At 46.0% G+C, this 26,010-nt stretch overlaps 1 protein-coding gene and 1 long non-coding RNA gene across 2 annotated transcripts in view; both read left to right on the top strand.

Annotated features, from left to right (window-relative positions):
• Positions 1-6,964: 6,964 nt before the first annotated feature.
• SDHB (succinate dehydrogenase complex iron sulfur subunit B) overlaps positions 6,965-26,010 on the top strand; it is a 29,360-nt gene continuing 10,314 nt past the window's right edge. Inside the window, exons 1-3 of the mRNA XM_028108215.2 lie at positions 6,965-7,182; positions 17,306-17,433; positions 24,766-24,851. Coding sequence (XP_027964016.1) covers positions 7,111-7,182; positions 17,306-17,433; positions 24,766-24,851 — 286 coding nt within the window. The 5' untranslated portion in view covers positions 6,965-7,110. The remainder of the gene's footprint in view (positions 7,183-17,305; positions 17,434-24,765; positions 24,852-26,010) is intronic.
• LOC114213173 (uncharacterized) lies at positions 11,604-15,899 on the top strand. The gene is made up of 2 exons (XR_003610153.2): positions 11,604-12,423; positions 15,206-15,899. It is a non-coding gene; the product is annotated as an uncharacterized LOC114213173 (long non-coding RNA).

Below are 26,010 nucleotides of genomic sequence, written 5' to 3' on the forward strand. Positions count from 1 at the left end.
GAAAATAGAACAGCCTCGATTCTAGCTTCCTTCCCCTCACTGTCGTCTGGGATACAACTCGAGTCTGCATGTTACTGCGGGATGTTGTCTGCAGGTCCCCAGTGAGTGGAGTTGAAGTCTCCATTATCTCAGACCCTTCATTCCAGATGGGACCTGATCCATACCTCAGCAGAGCCAAAAGCTTGTGGAAGTGGGATCCCTCCCCCCAAAATAAAAGAGCAGCCAGGGATGAATTCTGCCTGCCCAGTGGTATGTATCCAGGATCTTCACCCAAGTGGCATCAGGTCCAGGGGACCGAGAGCAATATTTTTGGTAACTAAATATAGTGAGTGACATCAAATGACAGCACGTGGAATCTCATCCACCAGCTGAACAACCAGAAAAAGGACACGCCCAGGCAGAAAGCTCAGCTCTGCTGCCTTGTCTCCAGGCTGGCTCATGTGAGAAATCTGCCTTTTCACTTGTGCTTCACCTCTGGGCAGCCCAGGCTCCTTTTGAGCCCTGATCTCTGAGAAAACAAAGGTCTGGGCTTCTCTAGCTAGTCTGGAAGCAAAGGGCCAGGTTCAGGTCAAGACTGCTTGTGCCGCAGCCCCTCATGCTCTATAAGCAAAGGCCCATTTTGTCCGTCATGGGTTTGCTGCCAGATGACTCTTACGGACCAGTCTCTGACCTGCATTCTGGAGCCCTCCTTACATGCTACCCCGCTACTGGAAATGTTATAAGGATTATTCTACTTACCTCCTGCAATTCCTGGCACACAGCACTCGGCAAAGACTTTTTTTTTTTTAAGATCTTATTTATTTATTTGAGAGAGACGGAGAAAGCAAACTTGTGGGGAGGAGGAGCAGAGGGAAAGGGACAAGCAGACTCTGAGCTGAGCGCAGAGCTCGACCCAGGCCTCGATCCCACAACCCCGAGATCATGACCTGAGCTGAAATCAAGAGTCGGACGCCTAACGGACTGAGCCACCCAGGCGCCCCAAGCCACCCACGTGCCCCAAATACGCTTTGAATGAAAGAAACGCCTGTTTGGCTAGGCAATGGAAACAGAAAGATCAGCCCAACTAGATGTGAGTTGTTAATAGCCACCATTTCTTACTCACTGACTACGTGCCAGGGACCTGCCAGCTTGAACTATGTGAAAAGCCATTCTGAAGGTCAAAATGATCAAATAGAGATGATTTCATATGATATTTTACATTCCTCATTGCCTCTGATTCCCCCCCACAGAGCTGTGGGGTTACTATCCCCACTTTACAGATAAGGAAACTGAGGCTCAGGGAGGAAGTGACTTGGCTCAAGTTTCCACAGCAGGAAGTAGCGGAACCAGGATTCCCACCAGGGTGATCTAACTCCAGACCCACCTGCTGAGGCTCTGCTCTGGACTACCCCGTCTGAGAAGCAGCTTCCTAACCTGAGTCCAGTGGGTCATCAGCTCTTTTATTCATAAATGTTTCCTTTGTGCCAGTCATTTCTTAGTGTGGCCCATTAGAACCTTACAACAAGAATGCCCCACTACCTGCAAGCATATGTCTGGGGATTATAGGATTCCTATAAACCCCTCAAAGGCAACAGAGCCCAGGGTGAAATGACCTGTCCACAATGTAGTGTGTTTTCTCCAGGCTTCAACTCAGAGTAAGATGGCATCTCCAAATGTGAGAAGCAAATTACATTCATTCATCTGCCATATCCATTCTTTTTTCCAATTAACTGTTATTGTAAGCATCTATTGTGCATAAAACTAAAGTGATGGTATGATTTCTCATCTAAACCAGAGTGAAAGGGGGCACTACAAATAATTTCACCCAGATAAGAGGTGAGACTGGAACCACGCTGGGCAAACCAGGGTATCTGTTCTCCCTGGAAACCCCTATGCATGAGACATGATCTCATCCCTCCAGGAACTGATAGCCAAGTCATGGTGACAGACAGGAGACAGACTGATGGTAGGCACTTGACAAATATTTGCTGTATGGAGAAGTGAAAAAGGTACAAAGAGCCTTAGAATCACACACACACACACACACACACACACACACACACACACAATTTTTTCCAGCTGGGAGAGTGACCAAGGGTGGTCCTGGTGTTCATTTAGGCGAGGATGAGCATCGAATGAGTGTAGGAATGGATGGCTGGTCAGAGAAGGGGGGCTGCCAAGCTGAGCAGAGATACAAGGGGACATAAATGTGTGCCCTATTTCAGAAATGGGGACTCTCTGAAGATTGAGGATAGCTGCAGCCACATGTTCAATCCTGCATTTTAGAAAGAGGACAGTAACATAAATATTTTTTACCGCTCTTAAACTAATAGGAAAATAATTTTTAAGAAACTACCTGAAGAATGATCAAACCATGGTACATGCCTACACTTAAACATTTGGCCGCACATAGATGAAATAAATCTATGAGCACTGACATGGAAAGAGCTCCAAAACATTGGGGCGCCTGGGTGGCTCAGTTGGTTAAGCGTCTGCCTTCAGCTCAGGTCATGATCCCAGAGTCCCGGGATCAGGCTCCCTGCTCAGCAAGGGAGTCTGTTTCTCCCTCTCCCTCTGCCCCTACTTGTGCTCTCTCTCTCAAATAAATAAATAAAATCTTTAAAAAAAAAAAAAAAGAGCTCCAAGAGAGCATTTGATGTTGGTATTTTTTTTAAAAAAGGGAAAAAAAGAATGTCAAGCAGAGCCATGGATTTCTATAGAAACATACATATGTATACACATGCAAAGAAAAAGATAGGGAAGCAATCCCATGAAACTGACAATAGTAATCACCTCTGGGAAAGGAAGTGTGACCGAGAGGATTTAAACTTTATCTATGTTGCTTGAAATTTTTACATTGTGAGAATTTAATTACATATGTATTTTTAAACTTTTTTTGAAAGCTGCCTGAAACCCGTGGCATCTTTTTTATGCTGAAGTCTTCCCATCCTGATTAGCATAATCTCTTTTATTCCTCTTTTATTCCCCCAGCTGGGCTTCCCACCACAGTTTAAGACTGACCAGCTCCTTACAGATACCAATTCATTTACTCCTGCCCGTGAGGAGACTGATTCTTTTTCCCCATTTTACATGATAGAAGAGTAATGCACAGAGACAGTAAGTAACTTGCTCAAGGTCACACGGCAAATGACTGATAAAGCAGCATTTGAACTTCCAATGGCCTGCACACTTAACCACTCTACCTCCCTGCTCTCTAGAAAGTCGAAATTGCTTTTAACTTTTTGCACCCCTCTGACTTGTTCTGTTTCCAGGGAGCCAATGTCTAGTCACTACCAATGAGTATTTACCACTATTTGTTTTTTGCATTTCATTTACATGACTCTGTCTCTGATAGAAAGGGATGCTCAAAATTCAGATTCAGCTGGAAAGGGAATTTTATCATGGACTGTGTTGACAAAGCACACACCCACACACATCCAGAGGATCAAATTAACTGCTAATTTGAGAGTATGCTGGTGATGTGGCAGGCAGACGGGAGTGAGACAGAGGTTAGCAGGGTGGGTGAGCTCTAATTGTGTGTGTGTGTGTGTGTGTGTGTGTGTGTGTGTGTGTGTGTGTGTGTGGTGTGGTGTGATGCTATAGGGCCCAGCAACGTGACAGTCCCCAGAAGGCCTCGGGCCACTTACTAAGTCCCAGCAGCTGAGCTGACTTCAGCTGTGTGAAACGCAGCCCCATCTGGAGTGGGGGTGGCTCGTGACTTTTGCTCCGGGAGTTCCATAGAGGCTGCTCATGAAATTGGAGAAGTCTGTCGCATATGATGGTCCTCATCCCACTCAGAGAGCATATTTTGAGAAGTATAATTATATGGTGGGGTTTAGAGGGAGGAGGGTTTAGATAAGCCCTTTTTAAGGGCAGGTTGAAAAGGGCTATTAAGGAGTCATGGGCAGTTCCGTGAGGCAGGGGCATCCCCTGCAGGTGGACCAGAGTACCTGCAACCACCACATTCCCAGGAGCCTTGGGTGGCCTGCCTAGAGCCCAGCCATCTCCCCAGTGGAGAATACTGACCTCCTAGCTGTATGATTTAAGTGAATTGTTGACCTTCTCTGAGGCTCAGCTGCCTCAACTTTAAATGAAAGACAGAAATCCCTACCTCATGGGGTTGCCTTCATGATTAGACAGAGAAAATGTACCCAAAGTGTTCTGCAAGAGGGCCTGATACACAGGACCAGTGAGTCCTCCAGAAGAGGCAGCTGACCTGGAGGCCATGCTGGGGTTTGGTGGTTGATTGGATGTGGCAGGGGGAAGAGCTGAGGTACATACCAGGTTTCTGGCTTGGTGGTGCTGAGAAGAGAGGAGCTGTGAATGCCTCAGGTGATATGTACGGTTGGAAACACGATGAGTTTCAGAGACGATTGGGACACCCAGATAAAGACGCTCAGGAGACAGCTGGACAAAGGGAAGGAGTCAGCCAGAAATGGAAGAGAGAGCCCATTGGTCAAAGGCAAATGAAATCCTGAATTTTGGACAGAAAGGCCCGAGTCCCACCGTGGAAATTAACTGGGGTGAGGCAGGTTTTTCGCAGAGACAAATAACTCTCCCAGGTAATAAAATTATCTGATATTTCTCCCCTAGATCTTATCTGATAAATCTCCCCTAAATCCTTGGCCCTCTGGCTGGGGAGGAATCTGGCCAGGTTGCCCTAAATCACAAGACTCTAGAAATATAGTGGATTGTACAAATGATAGTTGATACACCACAATGGTTTTGGTTTTAATTTTTAATTCTGGACTGGATTTCCAGCCCTTGGGAAAGGCAGAGCTCCTAACACAAGATTCCCACCCAAGATGGCTCAGCTTTCCCATTATCCAAAGACTAAGAAAGTCTATAAAAAAATCTTCTAATCAAGAAGTGTTGTTATGAGGACTAGGGAAGACTATTTATGTAAACACATTTGTAAGTGATGAGGCTCAGCATAAACTTAAAGCACATAGCCGACTGTTGAAAAGTAATACTTCACTCACTAGACAAATGGAAACAGACAAACAAAAAAACCTCGGATCTCACCACAGGGACATCTTGGGAAGATCTGTCAGGAGCAGGCCATGAAAACTTCTAAGCCCTGCAGCTGTGCCTTTCTGGAATCCCAAAGTTCAGGGCGGAGGTGCAGCCATCCAGGAATTTATTCCTCCGTAACTCTTGAGCTCCCCAAATCCCCATGAAGCCCAGGAATGATGTGACTGCAGGGCGCATGGGGCCCCTTGGCACCAAGAGCCCCTCCATAAATCAAGGTCTTACTTCTGCTGGCCTCAGGCTGCTTTTTCCAAGGTGACCTGGGCAAAAGTAAAAGGGTAGTCACTCCTCTAGAAATAGTATCTGCCTTCGAGATGAAAGAATCATGAAAAAGCCAACAGGACCAATTCTCTAGAAACGTATTCCTTGGAGGGAGAGGACACTCTTCCTTCATCTCAGAAGACAGTTCAGCCAGGAAGAGTTAGAGTGACAATCTTCCCATGATTTCATCCAGGTTGGGTGGCCCAAGAGGCTTTGAGGCAGACTCAGAGGAGCCCTATTCCTGTGCTGGATCAGCCCCAGTGAAAAGTCAAGGTGACCTCAGCCCCGTCAACAGTTGCGCTCAAGATGCCCCACCCCCACCCCCACCCCCACCCCAGGCAGCCTCCGGAATCACAGAACCCTATATCAGCTGGCCCAACACCCTGATGATACAGGCAAGGAAACTACAGGCCAAAGATGGGGAGGAACTTGTTCGAGGTCACACAGGCTTGAGAAGATTCGAGGTTAGACCCAGGGGTCCAGGCTGTTTCTTGTGGCCTCACTACATCCCTCCTTTAATGAGGCCACAGAGCAGTGTAGCCAGGTTCCAGCCCAGGGCTCCAGAAACTTAGCCCCAACAAACCAATTTGTATGGCCTTCTTGATTTCCCCAGTCACATCTAAATGATCTGTGAGAAAACCAAAGACTGTTAAAAGGTGCCCTTCATATGTCAGAAACAAGCGGGCAGGGAAGGGAAAATGTCATTCCTGACAAACACGGGTACCTGCAAAGCCAACCACCTACATAAACTTTGCCAGAGGTGACCCAAGAGACCAAGCAACTTGGAGGACTGGGGTAATCAAGCCCCAGAGGGAGGCAAGCCCCGAGATGAGCCACGGAGAGGTCAGGGAAAGCAGCTGAGAGGACTAAACTGAAGATGGACACACATAGACTTCTCGCACAAGACTGCTGGGGGTGCTTAAGTGAGATGATGAAGCCCAGTGCCAGGCATATCGCAGGTGCTCAAGCAATGGTTTCTGGTGCTATATGGCTAAGTAAGCCACCAAGGGCTGGCTCCCCTCTCCCCACTATTTTACAGAGCAGAGCTTGCTGAGGTGTGAGTGCCTGGTTGCCCGCCTAGCCGACCAGTAAACCCGGTGAGGGCAGGAACTGTGCCTGGCTTGCTCACTCACTACAGCGGCCCAGCGCCCAGCACAGAGCAGTGCTGCTGGTGTATCTTTGGATGGATGGGTGAGTGGATGGATGGATGGATGGATGGATGGGGGAGTAAGTGGATGAGTGGGTGGGTGGGTGGATGGGTGGGTGGGTGGATGTATGACCCATCATCTTCGACATCCCCTCCGTTCCTTCACCAACTCTGCCAGTTTGCCTGGGACCGAGGAGTTTCTCGGGATGCAGGACTCTCCGTGCTGAAACCAGGACAGTCTCGGGCAAACCGCACTGTGTCTGACAACTGTCTGACTAAAGCCACTAAACTCATCACTAAGAGATGAGTGATACTACTGACAAATTTTCAGGAAGAAAGGGGGCTAAGATAGGGACTGGACTCAGATCGGACGGCTCCTCCCTCCCCATCATCTAAGCCCGGGTCTTTCCAACGCCCTCCTTCTCAGACTCCGCCCCCTTCTGGGAAGGTCACCTTAGGAAGGCGGGAGGCCAATTGGGCATGCGCCGCGCACGCCGCAACTGCGCACGCTTGCGTTGGCTTTCTCCGCCTTCCCTCCTCCCACTCGGGAAACCGGAACCGCCTCCCAGTCGGCGGCTCCAACGCGGCCAGCGGGCCCCGGGGGACGCCGGGCCGGCGCCGCGTTGCTCGGCGGGACGACGGCGGAAAGCGACCTCGGGGTTAAGGGGTGGGACGCGACGTCAGAAGCCAAGATGGCGACGGTGGTCGGACTCTCCTTGAAGCGCCGGTTCCCGCTTGCAACCGTTGGCGGAGCCTGCCTGCAGGTGAGGTGCGGGGCGGGAGGGAGAGGGCAGGCAGGAGAGTGATGGAGGCGGCCTGTTGCTGAGGGGGCCGTGGAGGAGGCCGAGAGAGCACAGCGCAAGGCCTCAGGGAAGGGAAGGGAAGGAATCGCTCCCACTGCGTAGTGCTCGGGTCTGGGCCTGGAGCATCCCTGTCCGTTATCCTTCTGCTCCTCGCAGCAGCTTGGGAGGTTATCAGGGCGGAGACGTTTTTTTTTTTTTTTAAGATAGGAAAAGTTCAGAGAGGGGTCTCGGGTTGCCCAAGGTCACATGGCAAGCGAGTAACACTGTTGGAAGCAGAATTCGAGTCCAAACCTTTGGGCTCCAAGCCCTTTCTCTGTCTTCAAACTAGCTTCTGTGGAAGAGACAGACCTGCGGGAGTGGGAGGGATGGGACCTGGGAAGCCAGGTCTCTCCTCCAGGATGCAAGATTGAGGGTTCCGTAAACGGGCTGGACCGGGATTGGGGAGGGCAGGGCAGGGGAAGGGAGAAATGGAGGCAGATCACTCTGTCTCCTGAAGGATCTGGACCCTTTCCCTAGTGGGGAGTTTGCGGGAAAGATTGGGTGCCTTGCAGCAGCGGCATCCTCTTAGTGGCCCTTTCTGTAAGGGGCTTACAACAATACCGAGCGCAGAGTTTTGGCACGGATCTCGTAGGTACAGAGCTTGGCTCTGCCCTTACGTATTGGTTTATATTACTCAGTGTGCAGTGATACGTTTCCCCGCACCCCCCTCGTATTGTCAGGAAACCACACACTTCTAATCCACCTTGTAAATGGGAATATTTGTAAGGGGAAGGGAAATTGCCATTGCACACATAAGGCACTAAGCACTTACGAATCCCTTTCAAATCTGTTTCCTCCTCTGGGCTCCTCAACAACCCCTGCAACGTGGGTGAATAGCAGTTCTTAGCTCCTTTTTAGAAGTTTGAAAACTGAGGCCCCGGAAAGAAAATTTTACTTGTTCAAAATATCATGGCCAAGAACCGGAAGATACAGGACCTAAATCCGTTATTTTTAACATAATATGAGAAAAACTCCTAGCACAGATGTGGGCACTGATGAACCAAGAATTAGTTCCTCTCCCCTTCTTGCGCTTACATGAGAATATCTCTCATTCTAAATATTGCTCTAGCCCTATAACAGTTTGTATGGCCTGTCTTCTGGTACTAGCTCTTTCCAATATGGTATATGTGAACTCGGACAAGTCATTTTATAGTCTTTCTGAAACAGGGAGATAGGGAAGGAGGACTGCCTACCAGAGCCTCAGGTTGGTGTCCTCGGAGCATTAAATTGATGACTAATAATGACCTTGTTTACCAGTTCCTTTTATAGTTGCTGAGGAAGCAATTAAGTTGTGAGAGCCCCACCAGTGAGAGTGAGTTCCAAAGCTCAGGTCCCTCTTCTCTTCCATGAATGAGTTGAGGAGAAGGCTAGTTTCATAAGTCAGTTTCGTAATTCCAGGTGAGGCCGTTGCAGGGTTTCCTGAGGTCAGAGAAATAGGAGTCCCTCCTCTCCACCTCTTAGGAATCTGCATTCATTCCTGTAAAAGCCACCTCAAAAGAATCCAATAATGAGGGGCGTTTGGGTGGCTCAGTCACTAAGTGTCTGCCTTCAGTTCAGGTCAAGATCCCAGGGTCCTGGGATGGAGCCCCACAGCATCAGGCTCCCTGCTTAGCAGGGAGTCTGCTTCTTCCTCTCCCCTCTACCTGCCACTCCCCCTGCTTGTGCTCGCATGTGCATGCTCTCTCTCTGTCAAATAAAGAAATCTCTAAAAAAAAAAAAAGAATCCAATAATGAACTTGGTATATTATCTATGGGTAATATTCAGGTTCCTAGGACTCTAAGATATGGTAGGATTTTTCTTCTGAATTCCTTTTATGCATTAGTCTGCACCAGTGAACCATAGTTCTTGCCTACAGTGTTTGGCTGTAAGGTATTAATTGATTGTGTTGCCTTACTCGTCTAGGCTGTGAACAACGTTAGGGCAAGTACCGCCTTCTCTCATTTGTGTATGTCATTGCTCTTAGCACTGGAGGGTCTTAGGATACCTGTCTGCCAATCAGAATAATAGAGAAACTAGTGATATTGCCAGTGTTGGAAAGCAGAATTATTTTCTGGGCTATGCTAGTCGCTTGACCCTCCATTTTAATCTTAGGAGGTAGATAGTAATATTACCTCCTCTTTTTTTTTAATTCTTTTTTTTTTATATTTTATTTATTTATTCATGAGAGACGGGGGGGGGAGAGAGAGGGAGAGAAGCAGAGGGAGAAGCAGGCTCCCAAGGAGCAGGGAGCCCGATGCAGGACTCGATCCCAGGACCCTGGGATCATGACCTGAGCCAAAGGCAGACGCTTAACCATCTGAGCCACCCAGGCGCCCAATATTTCCTCCTCTTTATACAACAGAGGAGATAGAATCAGAGAGGTTAAGTAATTTGCCAAAGAACACACAACTACTAAGTGGTAGAGCTTGGATTTAAACCAGTGCCACTCACACATTTCAGAAACAAGCCTGCACTTTCCGTTTTACTCAGGTTTATACAGACTCCTTTGCCTTCCACCTCTCCATTTCCACATCTTTCTCTCCTACCTCCAGATTTGTGTCCGTTCTGTTGAACTCCAAGTCTGTTCCTTAAGGAAACTTTCCTAAAGAAATAACAGGGCCGGGGCACCTGGCTGGCTCGGTTGGTAGAGCATGCAACTCTTGATCTCAGGGTCATGAGTTCAAGGCCCACATTGGACTTAGAGCTTACTTAATTAAAAAAGGGGGGGAGCACCTGGGTAGCTCAGTCAGTTGAGCGTTGGACTCTTGGTTTCAGCTCAGGTCATGATCTCAGGGTCATGAGATGGAGCCCCATGTGGGGCTCTGCACTCAGCATTGAGTCTGCTTGAGGTTTTCTCCCCTCTGCCCCTCTCTGCACATTCTCTCTCTCTTTCTCTAAAATAAAATCTTAAAAAAAAAAAAAAAAAGAGCGCCTCAGATGGTTGGGCATCTGCCTTCAGCTCGGGTCATGCTCCCGGGGTCCTGGAATTGAGTCCACATCAGGCTCTTGGCCCAGCGGGGAGCCTGCGTCTCCCTCTCCCTCTGCCTCTCCCCCTGCTCATGCTCGCTCGCTCTCTCTCTCTCTGTATCTCTCTGTCTCAAATGAATAAATAATTTTTAAAAATCTTAAAAGAATATTCTCCAAAGTTTGAATCTCACATACACAACTTCCATCGAGTACATTTAAAGAAATTTGCTAGGGGTGCCTGGCTGGCTCAGTCAGTAGAGCATGTGGCTCTTGATCTCAGCGTCATGAGTTCAAGCCCCACATTGGGCATAGAGAAACAAAACAACAAAACAAAACCCTTACAAGGTCCTACGTGATCTGGCTCTCCTGCTGACTTTCTAATTTCCTTCCCCATTCCTGTCCCTCTCACTCACTCCATTCTCAACAACATTGACCACCTTGTTGCTCCTCAAACACGTGTCCACCTCAAGATTTGTGCTGAGTGTCTCCTCTGCCCAGTTTGCTCTTCCCCTAGGTACAGGCATGGCTTGCTCGCTCACCTCCTTCGGGTCTTGCTCAACTGTCAACCTTTTCAGTGAAGTCTTCCCTGGCCACCCCATTTAGAATTGTAGAATTATAGCCAGGACCCCCACCCCTCCCCCCCATGTCCCCCCCCACCCCATTGCACCTATCCCCTGGGCCCACATAGTATCGATGTTATTTGTGTGTGCCTCCAGCCACTGTAAGCTCCACAAGGATCAGAATCTACGTGTATTTTGCCCTTGATCTCCAGGGCCTAGAACAGTCCTGGAACATAGAAGCCACTCTGTAATATTTATTGAACAAATAAACAAATAAATAGGTCTGGGCTAGCTACTACCTAAGATCTTGCTAATTGTATGAGTTGAGTGTTCTTAGGTTTGTTTGTGAAAAGGAATTATCTTTTTGTGCTCTTCTGTTTTGGATTTGCATTTTCGCCACAGACAGAATAGATAAAGGGTCGAACTTTGCAGTCAAATGACCCATGTTTGAATCCTGGCTCTTTTGTTGTATGATTTTTACTTTCATTTTTTAACTGAGAATAATAAAACTTCCCGTTGTTGTAAAGATTAGAGACAGCTTAGTACAGCATTTCACACATGGTAAGGGCTCAGTGAATGGAAGTTTTGTTTTTGTTTTTTGGGGGATTTTTTTCATTTTTTTTTTTTTTACTTCTGGGACACCTGTGTAACAAATTTTTAGATTTCTCTATTGCACGAATTTATTTGTTCTTATCGCAGCTGCCATATTCCTCTGGATTAACTCTTAGTGCAGCCCTCAAGTGAACCACTCCTTCACTTAGAACCACAGCCTCCTCTGGTAATTTTGATTTCCGTATCTTCTCTCCTTCTTCCTGTTAACCCTCCCCCCCATCCCACCAAGTGTTGTATGAAATATACAAAATGAATTTAAATTAGTTGTTTAGAAAAAATTAGTAACACTTTGGGGTACCCCAAAACTTATGTTAGGGCTCATTGCCTTATAGTACTCTGTTGTGATGCACCCCTGCATTGTTTTTGTCTCACATCATTCGTAGGATAAGGATTTAAATGATCTGTAAAAAACCTAATTACATTTGGGGAGATCTGCATGAGCAAGTGTAGACCTTTGTATTTTTGTAGAGTGGCTATGAAGCGACATAGGTCTTAGGAAGAGGTGTTAAGGTGAGGACCTGTGGCAGGTGGTGGCCGTCACCTTCAATAAGCCTTTGTGGGAGTGAGACCGAGCTTCCTGGGACTGGATTTTTTTGCCCTCTGATGGAACTATTAAGGCAGCCTTCACTACCATGGAACTAGAGTTGGCAACAACAAAGTCCCAGGTTCTTTTGAAAGTCCAAGCTTTACTAATGTTTTGGCCAAAATAAAAATTGAAGGAGTTATGTTTTAAAGGCATTTTGTCCCTCTCTCTTCTAGCACCTACCACGGGCAAGGCAGCCACCCACCCAACTGTCACATAACGCAGCAGTTACCTTCCTGGGCATTTATCCCAGAGAGATGGAAGCATGTTCACAAATATTCATTGTAACTTCATTCATTGTAGCCAAAAACTGGAAACAACCCAGATGTCCTTCAGTGGGAGAGTGGCTACACAAACTGGAGTCCATCATACCATGAAACACTACTCAGTAGTAAAAAGAAACAGTACTTGGATGAATCTCCAGAGAATTATGCTGAATAAAGAAAAGCCAATCCCAAAAGGTTACATACTAGATGATCCCATTTATATATATGTGTGTGTGTATATATGTGTGTGTGTGTGTGTGTATCTTGAAATGACAAAATTACGGGAATAGAGACGGATTAGTGATGGCTAGTAAGGGAGGGAGGCATGAGGGGTGGGGTGTGGCTTTGATAAGAGCAATTCTGGGGTTCTTTGTGGGGATGGGAATGGTCTGTGTCTTGACCGTACCAGTGTTGATGTTCTGGTTGTGGGATGGTGCTATAGTTTTGGACAGTGTTTTCACAGGAGGAAATTGAGTAAAGGATATGAGAGATCTCATTATTATTTCTTATAAATGCATGTGATTCGGTATCTCAAAATGAAGTTTAATTTTTTTAAAAAGCAACAAACTGTAGATATATACAACACTGTGAATGAATCCCAGAAGTATTTTGTCGAGTGAAAGAAGCTAGACCCAAGTCCGATTGCATTTATATGAAATTCTGTAAAAGGCAAATCTGTAGTGATAGAAAGCACAGCAGTTACAAGGGTTAGGGAGAGGGCACTGATTGTAAATTTAGGAACACTAGAGAACTTTCTAGATGGAAATGTTCTGTCATAATTGTGGTAGGAGTTACACTTCTTTGTTAAAACTCATCAAACTATACACTTAAAATTAGTGAGTTTTATTGTAATGAATTATACCTCATTAAATCTAACCAAAACAAGGTGGGGGCAGTTAGCAAGCAGAAGGCTGCGGGAGCAAATCATCTTCCGTGATCTTTTCACTTCGTCCACTTTGTCTTAAATGCCACAAGGTGGCGGTAACCAAATGTTCCTGCTGTTTTACAAAATGGAGTTCCTAGGGGGTGCCTGGCTGGCTCAGTCGCTAGAGGGAGCGACTCTTGATCTCCAGGTCATGAGTTCAAGCCCCACGTAGAGCTTAAAAATAAATAAAATAGAATGGAATAGAATAGAATCCTGCCTTTAATTCTTAAAAAAAAAAAAAAGATGGAGTCCCTAATGGAAGATGTTCCTTTTACTGCTGACCCTAGCCAGATTGGTAATAAAGGAAAATACCACTTCACCTTCATTCTCGTCTTCTCTCTGTATTTCCTTTTCTCATACTGAGATCTGATGTTTATATTTTCAGCCTCACTTAATTCAGGACACTTTGTGCCGGCAAGTATGACAATCACATTTCTTGTAGTTACACAATTAACCTTCCCAGTTTTTCATCTTTTCTTACCAGTTTATAAGAGAACTAGCTGGCCTGGGAGATAGGCTGCATGTGTCTGCATACAAACTGGGGGCTCAGCTGCTAGTTGCTGTTTGGACTGACAGGACCCCCACTCTGCCCCTCGGATGGGGCCCAGGGGACTTGGTGTGGCCTCCACCTGCTGTCCTCCTCCTGGATAGAAGAGTTTCAAGGGCTGTGGGTTGGGGACAGCATGTTTGCGTTAATCTAATGCTCAAGTTTTGCTTTTTTCATTTTTCCCTTTTTAAATTTTATTTTAAATTCAGTATAATTTTTTGCATTTTTCTTCAATTTTTCTTAACTATAAATTGAATTGCTGTACACAAAGGCCTGGACCAGGTACGCTGGGAGATGTAAAATGTAACCTGTCCATGCTGTGAGTGGTTAATTTTATGTGTCAGCTGGGCCACAGGGTGACCAGGTAGTTTGGTCCAGCACTCTGGGTATTTCTGTGATGGTGTTTTTGGGTGAGTTTAACGTTTAAATCAATAGACCAGGGCGCCTGGGTGGCTCAGTCAGTTAAGCAACTGCCTTCAGCTCAGGTCATGATGCCAGGGTCCTGGGATCGAGCCCCGCATCAGGCTCCGTGCTCAGTGGGGAGCCTGCTTCTCCCTCTGCCTCTGCTGCTCCTTCTACTTTTGCTCTCTCGCTTGCACACTCTCTCTCAAATAAATAAATAAAATCCTTTTTAAATAAATAAATAAACAAACCAAGTAATGTGGGTGGGCCTTATCCAACCAGTTGAGGACGTAAGTCGAACAAAAGGCTCCTTTTCCTCAAATAAGAAGGACTTCCTCCTGCCTGACTGCTTTCAAACTGAACATCAACTCTTGGGTTTTAAGCCTGCTGGTCTTTGATCTACAACCACATCATCGGCTCTCCTGGCTCATGGGCGTTCAGGCTTGGGCTGGATTTACATCATTGGCTCTCCTGGGTCTCCAGCTTGCCAACTGCAGTTCTTGGGGCTTGCTATCCTCCATAGTCATGAACCACATACAATAAATCTCTTTTTATAAATACGTATATGTATGTATGCATTTTTTCATATGTATGTATACATGTATATGTATGTATAAACATACACATTGCTGATTCTGTTTCTCAGGAGAACTCTAATACACATGCCCTCAAGGAATTTAAGACATAAAAAGAAGACAGAACCGGGGCGCCTGGGTGGCTCAGTCGTTAAGCGTCTGCCTTCGGCTCAGGTCATGATCCCAGGGTCCTGGGATCGAGCCCCGCATCGGGCTCCCTGCTCCGCGGGAGGCCTGCTTCTCCCTCTACCCCTGCTTGTGTCCCCTCTCTCGCAGTGTCTCTGTCAAATAAATAAATAAAATCTTTAAAAAAAAAAAAAAAGAGAGAACCAAGAAGAGACCTGCAAATATTCACAAATAAATAGGATAGTAGAGTGTTTAGGAACATGGGTTCTGGAGTCAGGCAGACTTGGGTTCCAGTCGTGGCTCCTCTCATCAGCTCATCATAAATAGTGGTTTTAAAAATGAGTATGAATTTAAATATGAAACTTTTGAGCAATAGCACCCTTTTTGCAAATCTGTTCTTAGGGGGAAGCTGTTCCGGTGAAGGAGGGAAGGAATCAGAGACCAGACCTCTTCACTGTCGCTCTCATAGCAGCCCCTGCAGTGGCGCTCCAGGGTTCTGAGCGCACGGTGTGAGCTGGCAGAGACGGAATACCCAGGAGCTGATAGAGAATCATCCTAGAGAACAGGACTCAGCTGTTTGTTAGTTCCCTAAATGTAGTCTCTTCTTTCCTGCTACAGTGCTGTGAACTGAATGTGTTCCCCCAGAATTCATACGTGGAAACCCCAGCCCCCATTGTGATGGTGCTTGAAGATGGAGCCTGTGAGAGGGAATTAGGGTTAGATGAGGTCAGGAGGGTGGGGCCCTTACAGAAAGAGGAAAAGACACGAGATCTCTCTCTCTGCCACATGGGGGCATAGCAAGAAAGCAGCCATCTGTAAACCAAGAAGAGGGTCCTCACCAGACACCAAGTCTGCCTGACACCTTGATCTTGGACCTCCCAGCCTCCAGAACTGTGAGAAACAGATGTTGTTTAAGCCACCCAGTCTTTGGTGTCTTGTTACAGCAGGCCAGGCTGACTGAGACACCTAATCTAGAAGCACCAGCATCTCCTTACAACAACTACAGTAGCTTTCTGCTAGTTTCTCCACATGTTGTTTGGCAGTTCTTCCTTCAACCAGTGATATTCTTCTCAAAAATAAAGAATGATTATGTCTCCCACCTGATAATTTGTGCTAGCCTCTCATTGCTCTTAGGATAAAATCGAAATCTTGACTTGCTCACATCTGCCACTTCCATCCTTACTCAGGCCTCCCTCACTCACACTGGACTTCTCTCGGTTCTCCCAGATGTGCTGTGCTCTCCCCAATTGGGCCTCCACACGTGTTGCCCCCTCAGTTTATACATCCCTCCTCCTTCCCCTGATCCCCACGTACCGAGCCACAGCTTGAATATCCTTTATGGGGCCTTCCCTGATCTCTTGTACTAGTGTAAGTCTCTGTTGTGTTCTTCCCTCTTTATACTTTATTATGAATATTTAATTTCTCTTGCCGGGGCGCCAGGGTGGCTCAGTCAGTTGAGCATCTGCCTTCGGCTCAGGTCATGATTCCAGGGTCCTGGGATCAAGGCCGGCATCAGACTCCTTGCTCAGCGGGGAGCCTGCTTCTTCTTCTGCCTGCCACTCCCCCTGCTTGTGCACTCAGCTTGTTCTCTGTCAAATAAATAAAAATCTTTTTATAGGGGTGCCTGGGTGGCTCAGTCGTTAAGCGTCTGCCTTCAGCTCAGGTCATGATCCCAGGGTCCTGGGATCGAGCCCCGCATCGGGCTCCCTGCTCCACAGGAAGCCTGCTTCTCCCTTTCCCACTCCACCTGCTTGTGTCCCTCTCTCACTGTGTCTCTCTCTGTCAAATAAATAAATAAAATCTTAATAAATAAATAAATAAATTTCTCTCTTGCTCATACAAAGTAGATTCTGTGAGGGCAAAGACTTTGTTTCATTATGTGCTATTTCACCCGCCCCCAGTACCATATCTGGTATGTGCTAGGTGCTTAGTATTTGTTGGATATCAAATGACTGCCTTTCTCAGGAAGACTGTCAGGAGGCACCTTGGTGGCTCAGTCGGTTAGGCATCCCAACTTGATTTCCGCTCAGCTTGTGGTATCCGGGTTGTGAGATTGGAGCCTTGCCATGGGCTCTGGACTCAGCAGAGTCTGCTTTAGACTCTCCCTCTGCCCCTCCCGGCTCCGTGCGCTCACGCGCTCCACTCCAAAATAAATAAGTCTTGGGGCGTCTGGGCGGCTCAGTCATCAAGCATCTGCCTTCAGCTCGGGTCGTGATCCTAGGGTCCTGGGATCGGGCCCCGCATCGGGCTCCCTGCCAGGCAGAAAGCCTGCTTCTCCTTCTCCCACTCCCCGTGCTTGTGTTGCTGCTCTTGCTATCTCTCTCTCTCTCTATCAAATAAAACCTTTTAAAAATTAGTTAATTCTTTAAAAAAAAAAAGACTGTGTGTCAGTAATGTGTGGGTTTGTATCCAGTGTGGTAGTTTATAGTGCCAGCTAAACAGGAGGATTTATTTTGCATTTTTAATATTTTTTTCCCTTCTTGTGAATTTTTTCAATTTCAGGCCTGCCGGGGGGCACAGACAGCTGCCGCCGCAGCTCCCCGAATCAAGAAATTTGCCATCTACCGATGGGACCCAGACAAGACTGGAGATAAACCTCATATGCAAACTTACGAAATTGATTTGAATAAGTGAGTATCTATGTGAGAGCTAGGTATTTGATAAGTGAAAGTGTACTCTTGATCTGATTCAGGGACATGCTTTTCACATCCTTGGAAGGTTTAAAAACAGATCATTCAGTGGCTCTGGAATTTAAATCTCTTTTTCAAACAAGAATGAAGTATGTACCTGATTCAAAAAGATAACCGGGGGCACCTGGGTAGCTCCGTCAGTTAAGCATCTGACGCTTGGTTTCAGCTTGGGTCTTGATCTCAGGGTTTTGAGTTCAGTCCCCATGTTGGGCTCCCCTCTGGGCGTGGAGCCTACTTAAAAAAAAAAAAAAAAAAGACTAATACCAAGAAGATTAACTTTTGAGAAATTCCTTTCCTTTTCCCAAATCAGAGGATGACAAATTTCTAGGAGTATTGGTAGAGCTGGATAGACACCATAAATGTGGCAGGAATGGTGATAGGACAAGATAGGGGTGTAGTTAAAATATTAACAAAGATTCGTACCGCTATTATTTTTTCTATTCCTGTCACATCAAAGTGCCACAACTTAGTGGCTTAAAACAACATAGAATTATTATCTCCTAGTTGTGCAGGTTAGAAGTCTGGTAAAAGTTTCATCAGACTAAAATCGAGGTGTCAGCAGGCCATGTTCCTTTCTGGAGACTAAGGGGAAATCCATTTTCTATTCCTTTGGGCTGTTGGCAGAATTCAGTTCCTTACAGTTGCAAAACCAAGGTCCCTGTTTTCTTGTTGGCTGTAAGCTGAGGGCCACTCCCAGCTTTTAGAGGCCTCTGTGCTCCGTGGCTCATAGTCCCCACCTTCAAAGGCAGCAACAGCAGCTTGAGTCCTTCATCTCTCTCTGAGCCACTCTTCTTTCATCAGCTTCCACCCTGAAGGATCTCCACAGGTAGCCAAAGGGAAGGAAGAATCTGGTGAGCTGGGCTCCAGCTTCCCACTGTGCCACCCCTGCCCTCCCCAGCATAACCAGAACTGCTCTATTTTATGATCTGTTTTATTTGTCAGTGAATAAGTATTTTATTTCTTTTGAACAAAAGCTTCCATAGTGCCAAAAAAAAGATTTGAAAACTACTACTCTCAATGCTTTCTTTGACTCTGTATTGACACATAAGTTCTATTAAGCAATATAGCTAGTTGATATATAACGTTCTTGTCAAGGAGACAATTACAAACACTCAGCAACCAAAAATCATTAGTAATATTCAAAGAAAAGGAAATTGTACAGGCCACACTTGATTTTGGTTCAGGTCATGATCTTGGGGATGTGGGATCGAGCCCCGTGTCAGGCTCCATGCTCTGCGCAGTCTGCTTGAGATTTTCTCCCTCTGCCTCTTTCCCCTGCTCGTGGGTGCCTACAATAGATTAGATAGATAGATAGATAGATAGATAGATAGATAGATAGATAGAAGAAAGAAAAAGAAAGAAAAGGAAGGAAGGAAAGAGAGAGAGAGAAAGAGAAAGGAAAGAAAGAAAGTCGGTCAGTCTTCAAAACAAAATCAGGGGCATCTGCCTGGCTCAGTTGGTAGAGCATGCAACTTTTGATCTCAGGGTTGTGACTTCAAGCCCCATGTTGGGCATGGAGCCTACTTAAATTAAAAACTATTTTAAAAATCCATGCTCTCCAGAGAGAGAATAAAATCCAGAGTTTCTACATCATGTTATTCACGAGGACCAACGTACAGTCCAGCATCACTAATCATACCAAGAAGAGTGAAACATGACCCAAACTCAAGTGGAAAGACAAATAGTAAAATAGTAAAATGAGAGACCCAAATCCAACCACATCAATAATTACACCATGTAAAGGCACTAAACACTCCAATTAAAAGGCAAAGATTGTCAAAATAGATAAAAAGCAAAACCCAGTTTCATGCTGCTTACAAGAAATGCACTTTAAATATTGTTAAAAACAAAATTCAAGTAAGTAAAATTTTTTTAAGAGTTTATTTATTTGACAGAGACACAACGAGAGAGGGAACACAAGCAGGGAGAATGGGAGAGGGAGAAACAGGCTTCCTGCTGAGCAGGGAGCCCGAGCGGGGCTCGATCCCAGGACCCTGGGATCATGACCTGACCTGAACGTGGACGCTTAATGACTGAGCCACCCAGGCGCCCCGCAACTAAGTAAATTTTAAAGATTTTACTGGCTTTATGTAACCATTCCTGAATCAGGCAGCATCTAATCTAGCAGATAGATTAGATGCTGCCAGGTGCCAAGGGGCACCCCGTGGTTCATACAGTTAAGCATCCAGCTCTTGATCTCAGCTCAGGTTTGATCTCAGGGTTGTGGTTGGAGTCTGCTTTAAACAAAAAAAAAGGTGGGGCACCTGGGCGGCTCAGTCAATTAAGCGTCTGCCTTCGGCTCGGGTCATGATCCCAGAGTCCTGGGATCGAGCCCCACATCGGGCTCCCTGCTCAGCGGGAAGCCTGCTTCTCCCTCTCTCGCTCCCCCTGCTTATGTTCCCTCTCTGTGTCTCTCTCTGTCAAATAAATAAAATCTTTAAAAAAAAAGAAAAAGGAGCTCCACAGAGCTGCACAAAATGAAAGACTTATAGGCAGACAGGAGTGGGAAGAAAGACCAAAAAAGCATATTGGTTATGGCAAGGTCACTTTCCTTTACAGAATGGCAAAATCAATTAGGCAAATGCCTAACTAGGTGATTCCTAATTGACTGGTTTTAAATTACATTTCTGGAAGAACCAAAACTGAAGGTCAGTCTCAGTTTGACATGAGGCTTGGCATAAGTGACTCCATTTGGGGCCTGTTGTTTTGTTTTTAACAAAATAAAGACACAGGTTGAAAATAAAAGATATCCATAAAAACTGCATAAGCATAAGAAAGGTAGAGTGGCTATCGTAAAATCAGATGACTAAAAGGCAAAGAATATGCCAGAAATAAGAGGACATTTCCTAATGATAAAGGGACCATTTTATCAGGAAGACATGTCAGTCATAAATGTATATACACCTAATAACAGAACTTCAAAGTTGGCAGAATTGAAGAATTTCAAGAATTAAGGAACAAACATCTGCAGTCCTTTCAGCAATGGGTAGAACAATTAAGGAGTAAAGACATAGATAATCTGAACATTATCAATCATCTTGCTCTAATTAACGTTTTTGAGACATCACACCAAATGGTTGCAAAACACGTTCAAGTGTGCATGCTACGTTCATTGTGCTAACTGGGCCGTAAAACAAATCAAATAAATTCCAAAAACTTGGGATCTTCTAGTGTGAATTCAAATAGAGAGCAGTAACAGTAGGACATCTGAGAGAGACACAGCCCTTAAAATATGATGTAGGAGTGCTTGGGTGGCTCAGTTGGTTGAGCATCTGACTCTTGGTTTCGCTCAGGTAATGATCTCAGGGTCCTGGGCTGGAGCCCCACATTGGACTCCGTGCTGGGCATGGAGCTTGCTTGCGTTGCTCTCACTCTACCCCCCCCCATTCCCCTTCTCAAAAAATTAATTAATTAATTAATTAATTAATTTTAAAGATGTAAAAACTAGAAGAAAATTCTGTGTATTCATGAAACCTCAGGAAGGGTTGTGGTCTTTTTAGATTTAACAGTGATAGTATCATAAGAGGAAAAGGTAGTTTAATTATGTAAGTATTTAAATCTGTGTTTTAAAAAATTCCATTACCCAAGGGGCGCCTTGGTGGCTCAGTCAGTTAAGCATCTGTCTTCGGCCCAGGTCATGGTCCCAGGGTCCTGGAATCGAGTCCTGCATCGGGCTCCCTGCTCAGTGGGGAGTCTGCTTCTCCCTCTCCGTCTGCTGCTCCCCTTGCTTGTGCTCTGTCAAACAAATAAATAAAATCTTTAAAAAAAAAATTCCATTACTCAAATTAGAAGTCAAATAGCCTAAGTTGCTGATTGAGGGCTGCAAGTGGGGAAGGGGCAGGGTTAGCATCAAATATAATAGATTTGTGGTATATATTTTGGTGTTGTCCAGGGCTTTTCTGGCTCCTAAAACCCTCGTAATCCTCCTAAAATCCTTGTAATCCTAAGAGATAAGAGCTACAGGGTCATCTTTTATTATAATAGTTTGGTTTTGCTCCTAGTTCCTGAAATAGCTCCAGATAAATAATAAAGGTAAAATGGGTAGCCTTTTTTTTAAATTTTTTATTGTTATGTTAATCACCATGCATTACATCATTAGTTTTTGATGTAGTGTTCCATGATTCATTGTTTGTGCGTAACACCTAGTGCTCCATGCAGAACGTGCCCTCTTTAATACCCATCGCCAGGTTAACCCATCCCCCCACCCCCCTCCCCTCTAGAACCCTCAGTTTCTCAGAGTCCATCCGTCTCTCATGGTTCGTCTCCCCCTCCGATTTCTCCCCTTCATTCTTCCCCTCCTGCTATCTTCTTTTTTTTTTCCTTAACATATATTGCATTATTTGTTTCAGAAGTACAGATCTGTGATTCAACAGTCTTGCACAATTCACAGCGCTCACCATAGCACATACCCTCCCCAGTATCTATCACCCAGCCACCCCATCCCTCCCACCCCCCACCACTCCAGCAACCCTCAGTTTGTTTCCTGAGATTAAGAATTCCTCATATCAGTGAGGTCATATGATACATGTCTTTCTCTGATTGACTTATTTTGCACAGCATAACACCCTCCAGTTCCATCCACGTCGTTGCAAATGGCAAGATTTTGTTCCTTTTGATGGCTGCATAATATTCCATTGTATATATACATGCCACATCTTCTTTATCCATTCATCTGTCGATGGACATCTTGACTCTTTCCACAGTTTGGCTATTGTGGACATGGCTACTATAAACATCTGAGTGCACGTACCCCTTCGGATCCCTACATCTGTATCTTTGGGGTAAATACCCAGTAGTGCAATTGCTGGATCTTAACGGTAGCTCTATTTTCAACTTTTTGAGGAACCTCCATACTGTTGTCCAGAGTGGTTGCACCAGCTTGCATTCCCACCAACAGTGTAGGAGGGTTGCCCTTTCTCCGAATCCCTGCCAACATCTGTCATTTCCTGACTTGTTAATTTTAGCCATTCTAACTGGTGTGAGGTGGTATCTCATTGAGGTTTTGATTTGTATTTCCCTGATGCCGAGCGATGTTGAGCACTTCTTCATGCGTCTGTTGGCCATTTAGATGTCTTCTTTGGAAAAATGTCTCTTCATGTCTTCTGCCCGTTTCTTGATTGGATTATTCTTTGGGTGTTCAGTTTGATAAGTTCCTTAGAGATTTTAGATACTAGCCCTTTATCTGATATGTCATTTGCAAATATCTTCTCCCATTCTGTCCGTTGTCTTTTGGTTTTGTTGACTGTTTCTTTTGCTGTGCAAAAGCTTTTTATCTTGATGAAGTCCCAATAGTTCATCTTTGCCCTTGCTTCAAATGGGTAGTCTTTTGTTACTCATAAGAAGAGCCTTTCAGCCACCAGCCTTTATGTTAATGAGGTGATTTCTAGAAATCTCCTAGATAACTGGGAGAAACCCACCCTGTCTGGAAGTTTGGAACACAGAGCCCTACCCCTTGACCTGGGAGGGGAGAGAGATTAGAGGTGAATCACTTAAACCAGCAGCCAGTGTAATCAATCATGCCGAGGCCCTGAAGCCTCCTTAAAATCTGTAGAGTATGGGGTTCAGAGAGCTTAGGTGGGTGAACTCATGGAGGTGCAGGGAGAGGGCATGGCTCTGCTTCCCCTTCCCACATACCTGGCCCTGTGCATCTCTTCCATTTGGCTGTTCTACTAAATCATAGTCTAGTAAGTTAACTGTTTTTCTGAGTTCTGTGAGCCACTGTAGCAATTATCAAACCCAGGGAGGGGATCATGAGAATCTCTTGATTTATAGCCAGCCATCCGGAGCACAGGTGACAGCTAGGCTTGCAGGGTCTGAGGAGGGCGGGCAGTCTGCGGGACCGAGCCCCTCCCCTGTGGGACCTGAGGCTGTCTCTGGGTCAGTGGGCAGATTGAGTTATGATGTGGGACACCTGGCTGGTGTTGCGGGATTGCTCCGTCCTGGAAACTACGCATTTGGTGACCAGGAGTATCAGAAGTGAAGTATCGGGGGTGAGGAGGTGACAGGTTCCCAGCTTTAAGAAAATTTCCTTTAAAAAACATTCCTAAGATCTCATAAATAGAGAGGCAAAGAACACGGGTGGACAGAGTCTGCAGCATTAGTCGACTAGAACAAACAGGCCATGCGGGCGTGGATTTTCATCTGTTCTCTGGTGCGCCTCCAGCACCCGGAGCAGAACCTGGCACAGAGCAGACTTTCAATAAACAGTTGATGAGTGCAGAAAAATCACTGATTTTATGACAAATATTCAGCCACTGTGATTTTCGGAGATCTCTGATTAAAACACTGACAATAGTAAAATTGTCAAGATAGCAGAGGTTTTTAAAGGTCACCGTTCCCAATATTAGCAAAGATAGGGCGGTGGGGTATTTGCACATTGCTGCTAGAAGACTGATAAGGCAGCATGTTAGCTAATCTCATCCTGGTGACATTTCATAGCATAGGTCAGGTTCTGTGCCGCACTCATGCTGCACACCTTAAATCCACACCTTGTCCATGATGTCTCAGTAAAGCCAGGAAAACAAATCTGGATCGTGCTAAAGGATGTTTGGGGAGGGGGCATATGTTTTTAAAGGCCATGCATAGAGAAGTACCAAGCGGCACGGGCAGCAGCCAGAAATAGATGTGTTGAGCACTGGGCTGTATACCAGCTGCCGTGGAAAGGGCAGGTTTTTAGTTCATCTTTGTAACAATCGTGTGCCATAAAGATCAGTTCCATTTTACGGATCAAGAAACAGGCTCAGAGAGCTTGAGCCATTCCAAAGAACTGCACTCTCTACACGATGATAATCGTGGTTAAACTAAGTGTATGTGGCGGATGCTCCCCACCTCATCTTCCCATGTGTCAGTTCACCCGCGGTAGTCCCGTGAGATGTAGCAGCTGCTCTGCACTTTGCAGGCAGGGGGCTGAGGAAGGGGTTTGCTCGAGGGTCCAAGCCAGGACTCTGACCTGCCTTCCGGACACCAGGCCTGCACTCCACCTTCCAAGCCCAGTGCTACTACCCTTCCCCCCTCTGGCTGTCCCCACACGCATGGACACTCATAGCGCTTTGGAGTGGGGGACTGTCTCTCCTGCAGCTTTCCTTTTCCTAGAAATGTATACACAGTGCGACTCCACCATGCACAACATGTATAAGAATACACAAAAATAAAAGTATGGAAAAAATTCTGAGCAGCTAATGTGTGCAGATGTCTCAGATCATATTATGATAAAGTGCAGGGAGTTGGAACTTCCCATCAATACAACTGGGGTGTTCTATTGTTTTTGGTCAGATGTGGTCCTATGGTGTTGGATGCTTTAATCAAGATTAAGAATGAAATTGATTCTACCTTGACCTTCCGAAGATCATGCAGAGAAGGTAAGCATTTCCTTCCTTGTTAGGCTTTAGACACTTAGGCTCTGGTTCCGGGGCCCACCACAACTGAGCTGGCCTTCTGCCAGGTGACCTTGCTGGGCATCACACTTCCTTTCCTTGGGTAAATGCACCAAAAATTCCAAGCATAGGGGCGCCTGGGTGGCTCAGTCGTTAAGCATCTGCCTTCGGCTCAGGTCATGATCCCAGGGTCCTGGGATCAAGCCCTGCATTGGGCTCCCTGCTCAGCGGGAAGCCTGCTTCTCCCTCTCCCACTCCCCCTACTTGTGTTCGCTCTCTCGCTGTGTCTCTCACTGTCAAATAAATAAATAAAATCTTAAAAGAAAAAAAAATTCCAAGCGTAGTACAGGTTCTGGTTTCTGAGTTTTCTTCCCACTTGGGAGCTTTATGTCACGTGGTTACTGCATCTGGCGATCCCCCTGAGCTGCTGCACCCTTCGGGGACTAGCTCCCGGCTGCTAGCAGCCACCTCTGCACCGCGGCTGAGCTCATTCACTGGAGGGGGGGTGGGGGGAGACAGTGGAGAGTTTCTAGTTGGTGCTTATGCACACATAACCCTTATCCAGCAGGGGGTACCATGCCCCCCTGCCCAGCTCCCAGCATTACGTGTGTACATGTGTATAGAGCAGCTGCTCAGTAGGAACGTTCTGGGTGGGAACAGAGTTTTCCACAGTTGCTGCTGCTGCCACAGGAGCTGATTTTAGGCAGTGTTCAGACCAGCATTTTTTACTGTAATAGCTGTGTGTATATGTGACATGTTAGAAAAATATAATTACTAATGACCATGTAACAGTGATAATCATCTTTTAATATAAATTTAAGTAAAAATGAGTTGATTTTAAGAAAACTCATAAATAATCCTTCAGCAATACTTGGATGTGGCAAAAATCGCAGAGGGACACCACAAGGGCTGATGGTCCCTGACGGCCGCAGAGCCCAGTCAGTGGGCCAGGCTCTGTTCTGGGCACTTGAAGGGGGGAGACCAGCACTGTGAGTGTTTAGGCCCAGGGAGGTGAAGGGACTTCCAAAAAAACACGTAGATAGTTAGCTGGGGAGCCAGGAGTCAGCCAGAGCCGTCAGATTCCAGAACGGCACTCAGGCGGTACACTCTGTTGGCCAGGCTTGGAAGACCTGGGATAAAACCA

The sequence above is a fragment of the Eumetopias jubatus genome, unplaced genomic scaffold, assembly GCF_037043125.1.
Source record: "Eumetopias jubatus isolate StellerSeaLion01/CBP00866 unplaced genomic scaffold, mEumJub1_p1.0 scaffold_4, whole genome shotgun sequence".
Taxonomy (NCBI): Eukaryota; Metazoa; Chordata; class Mammalia; order Carnivora; family Otariidae; genus Eumetopias; species Eumetopias jubatus.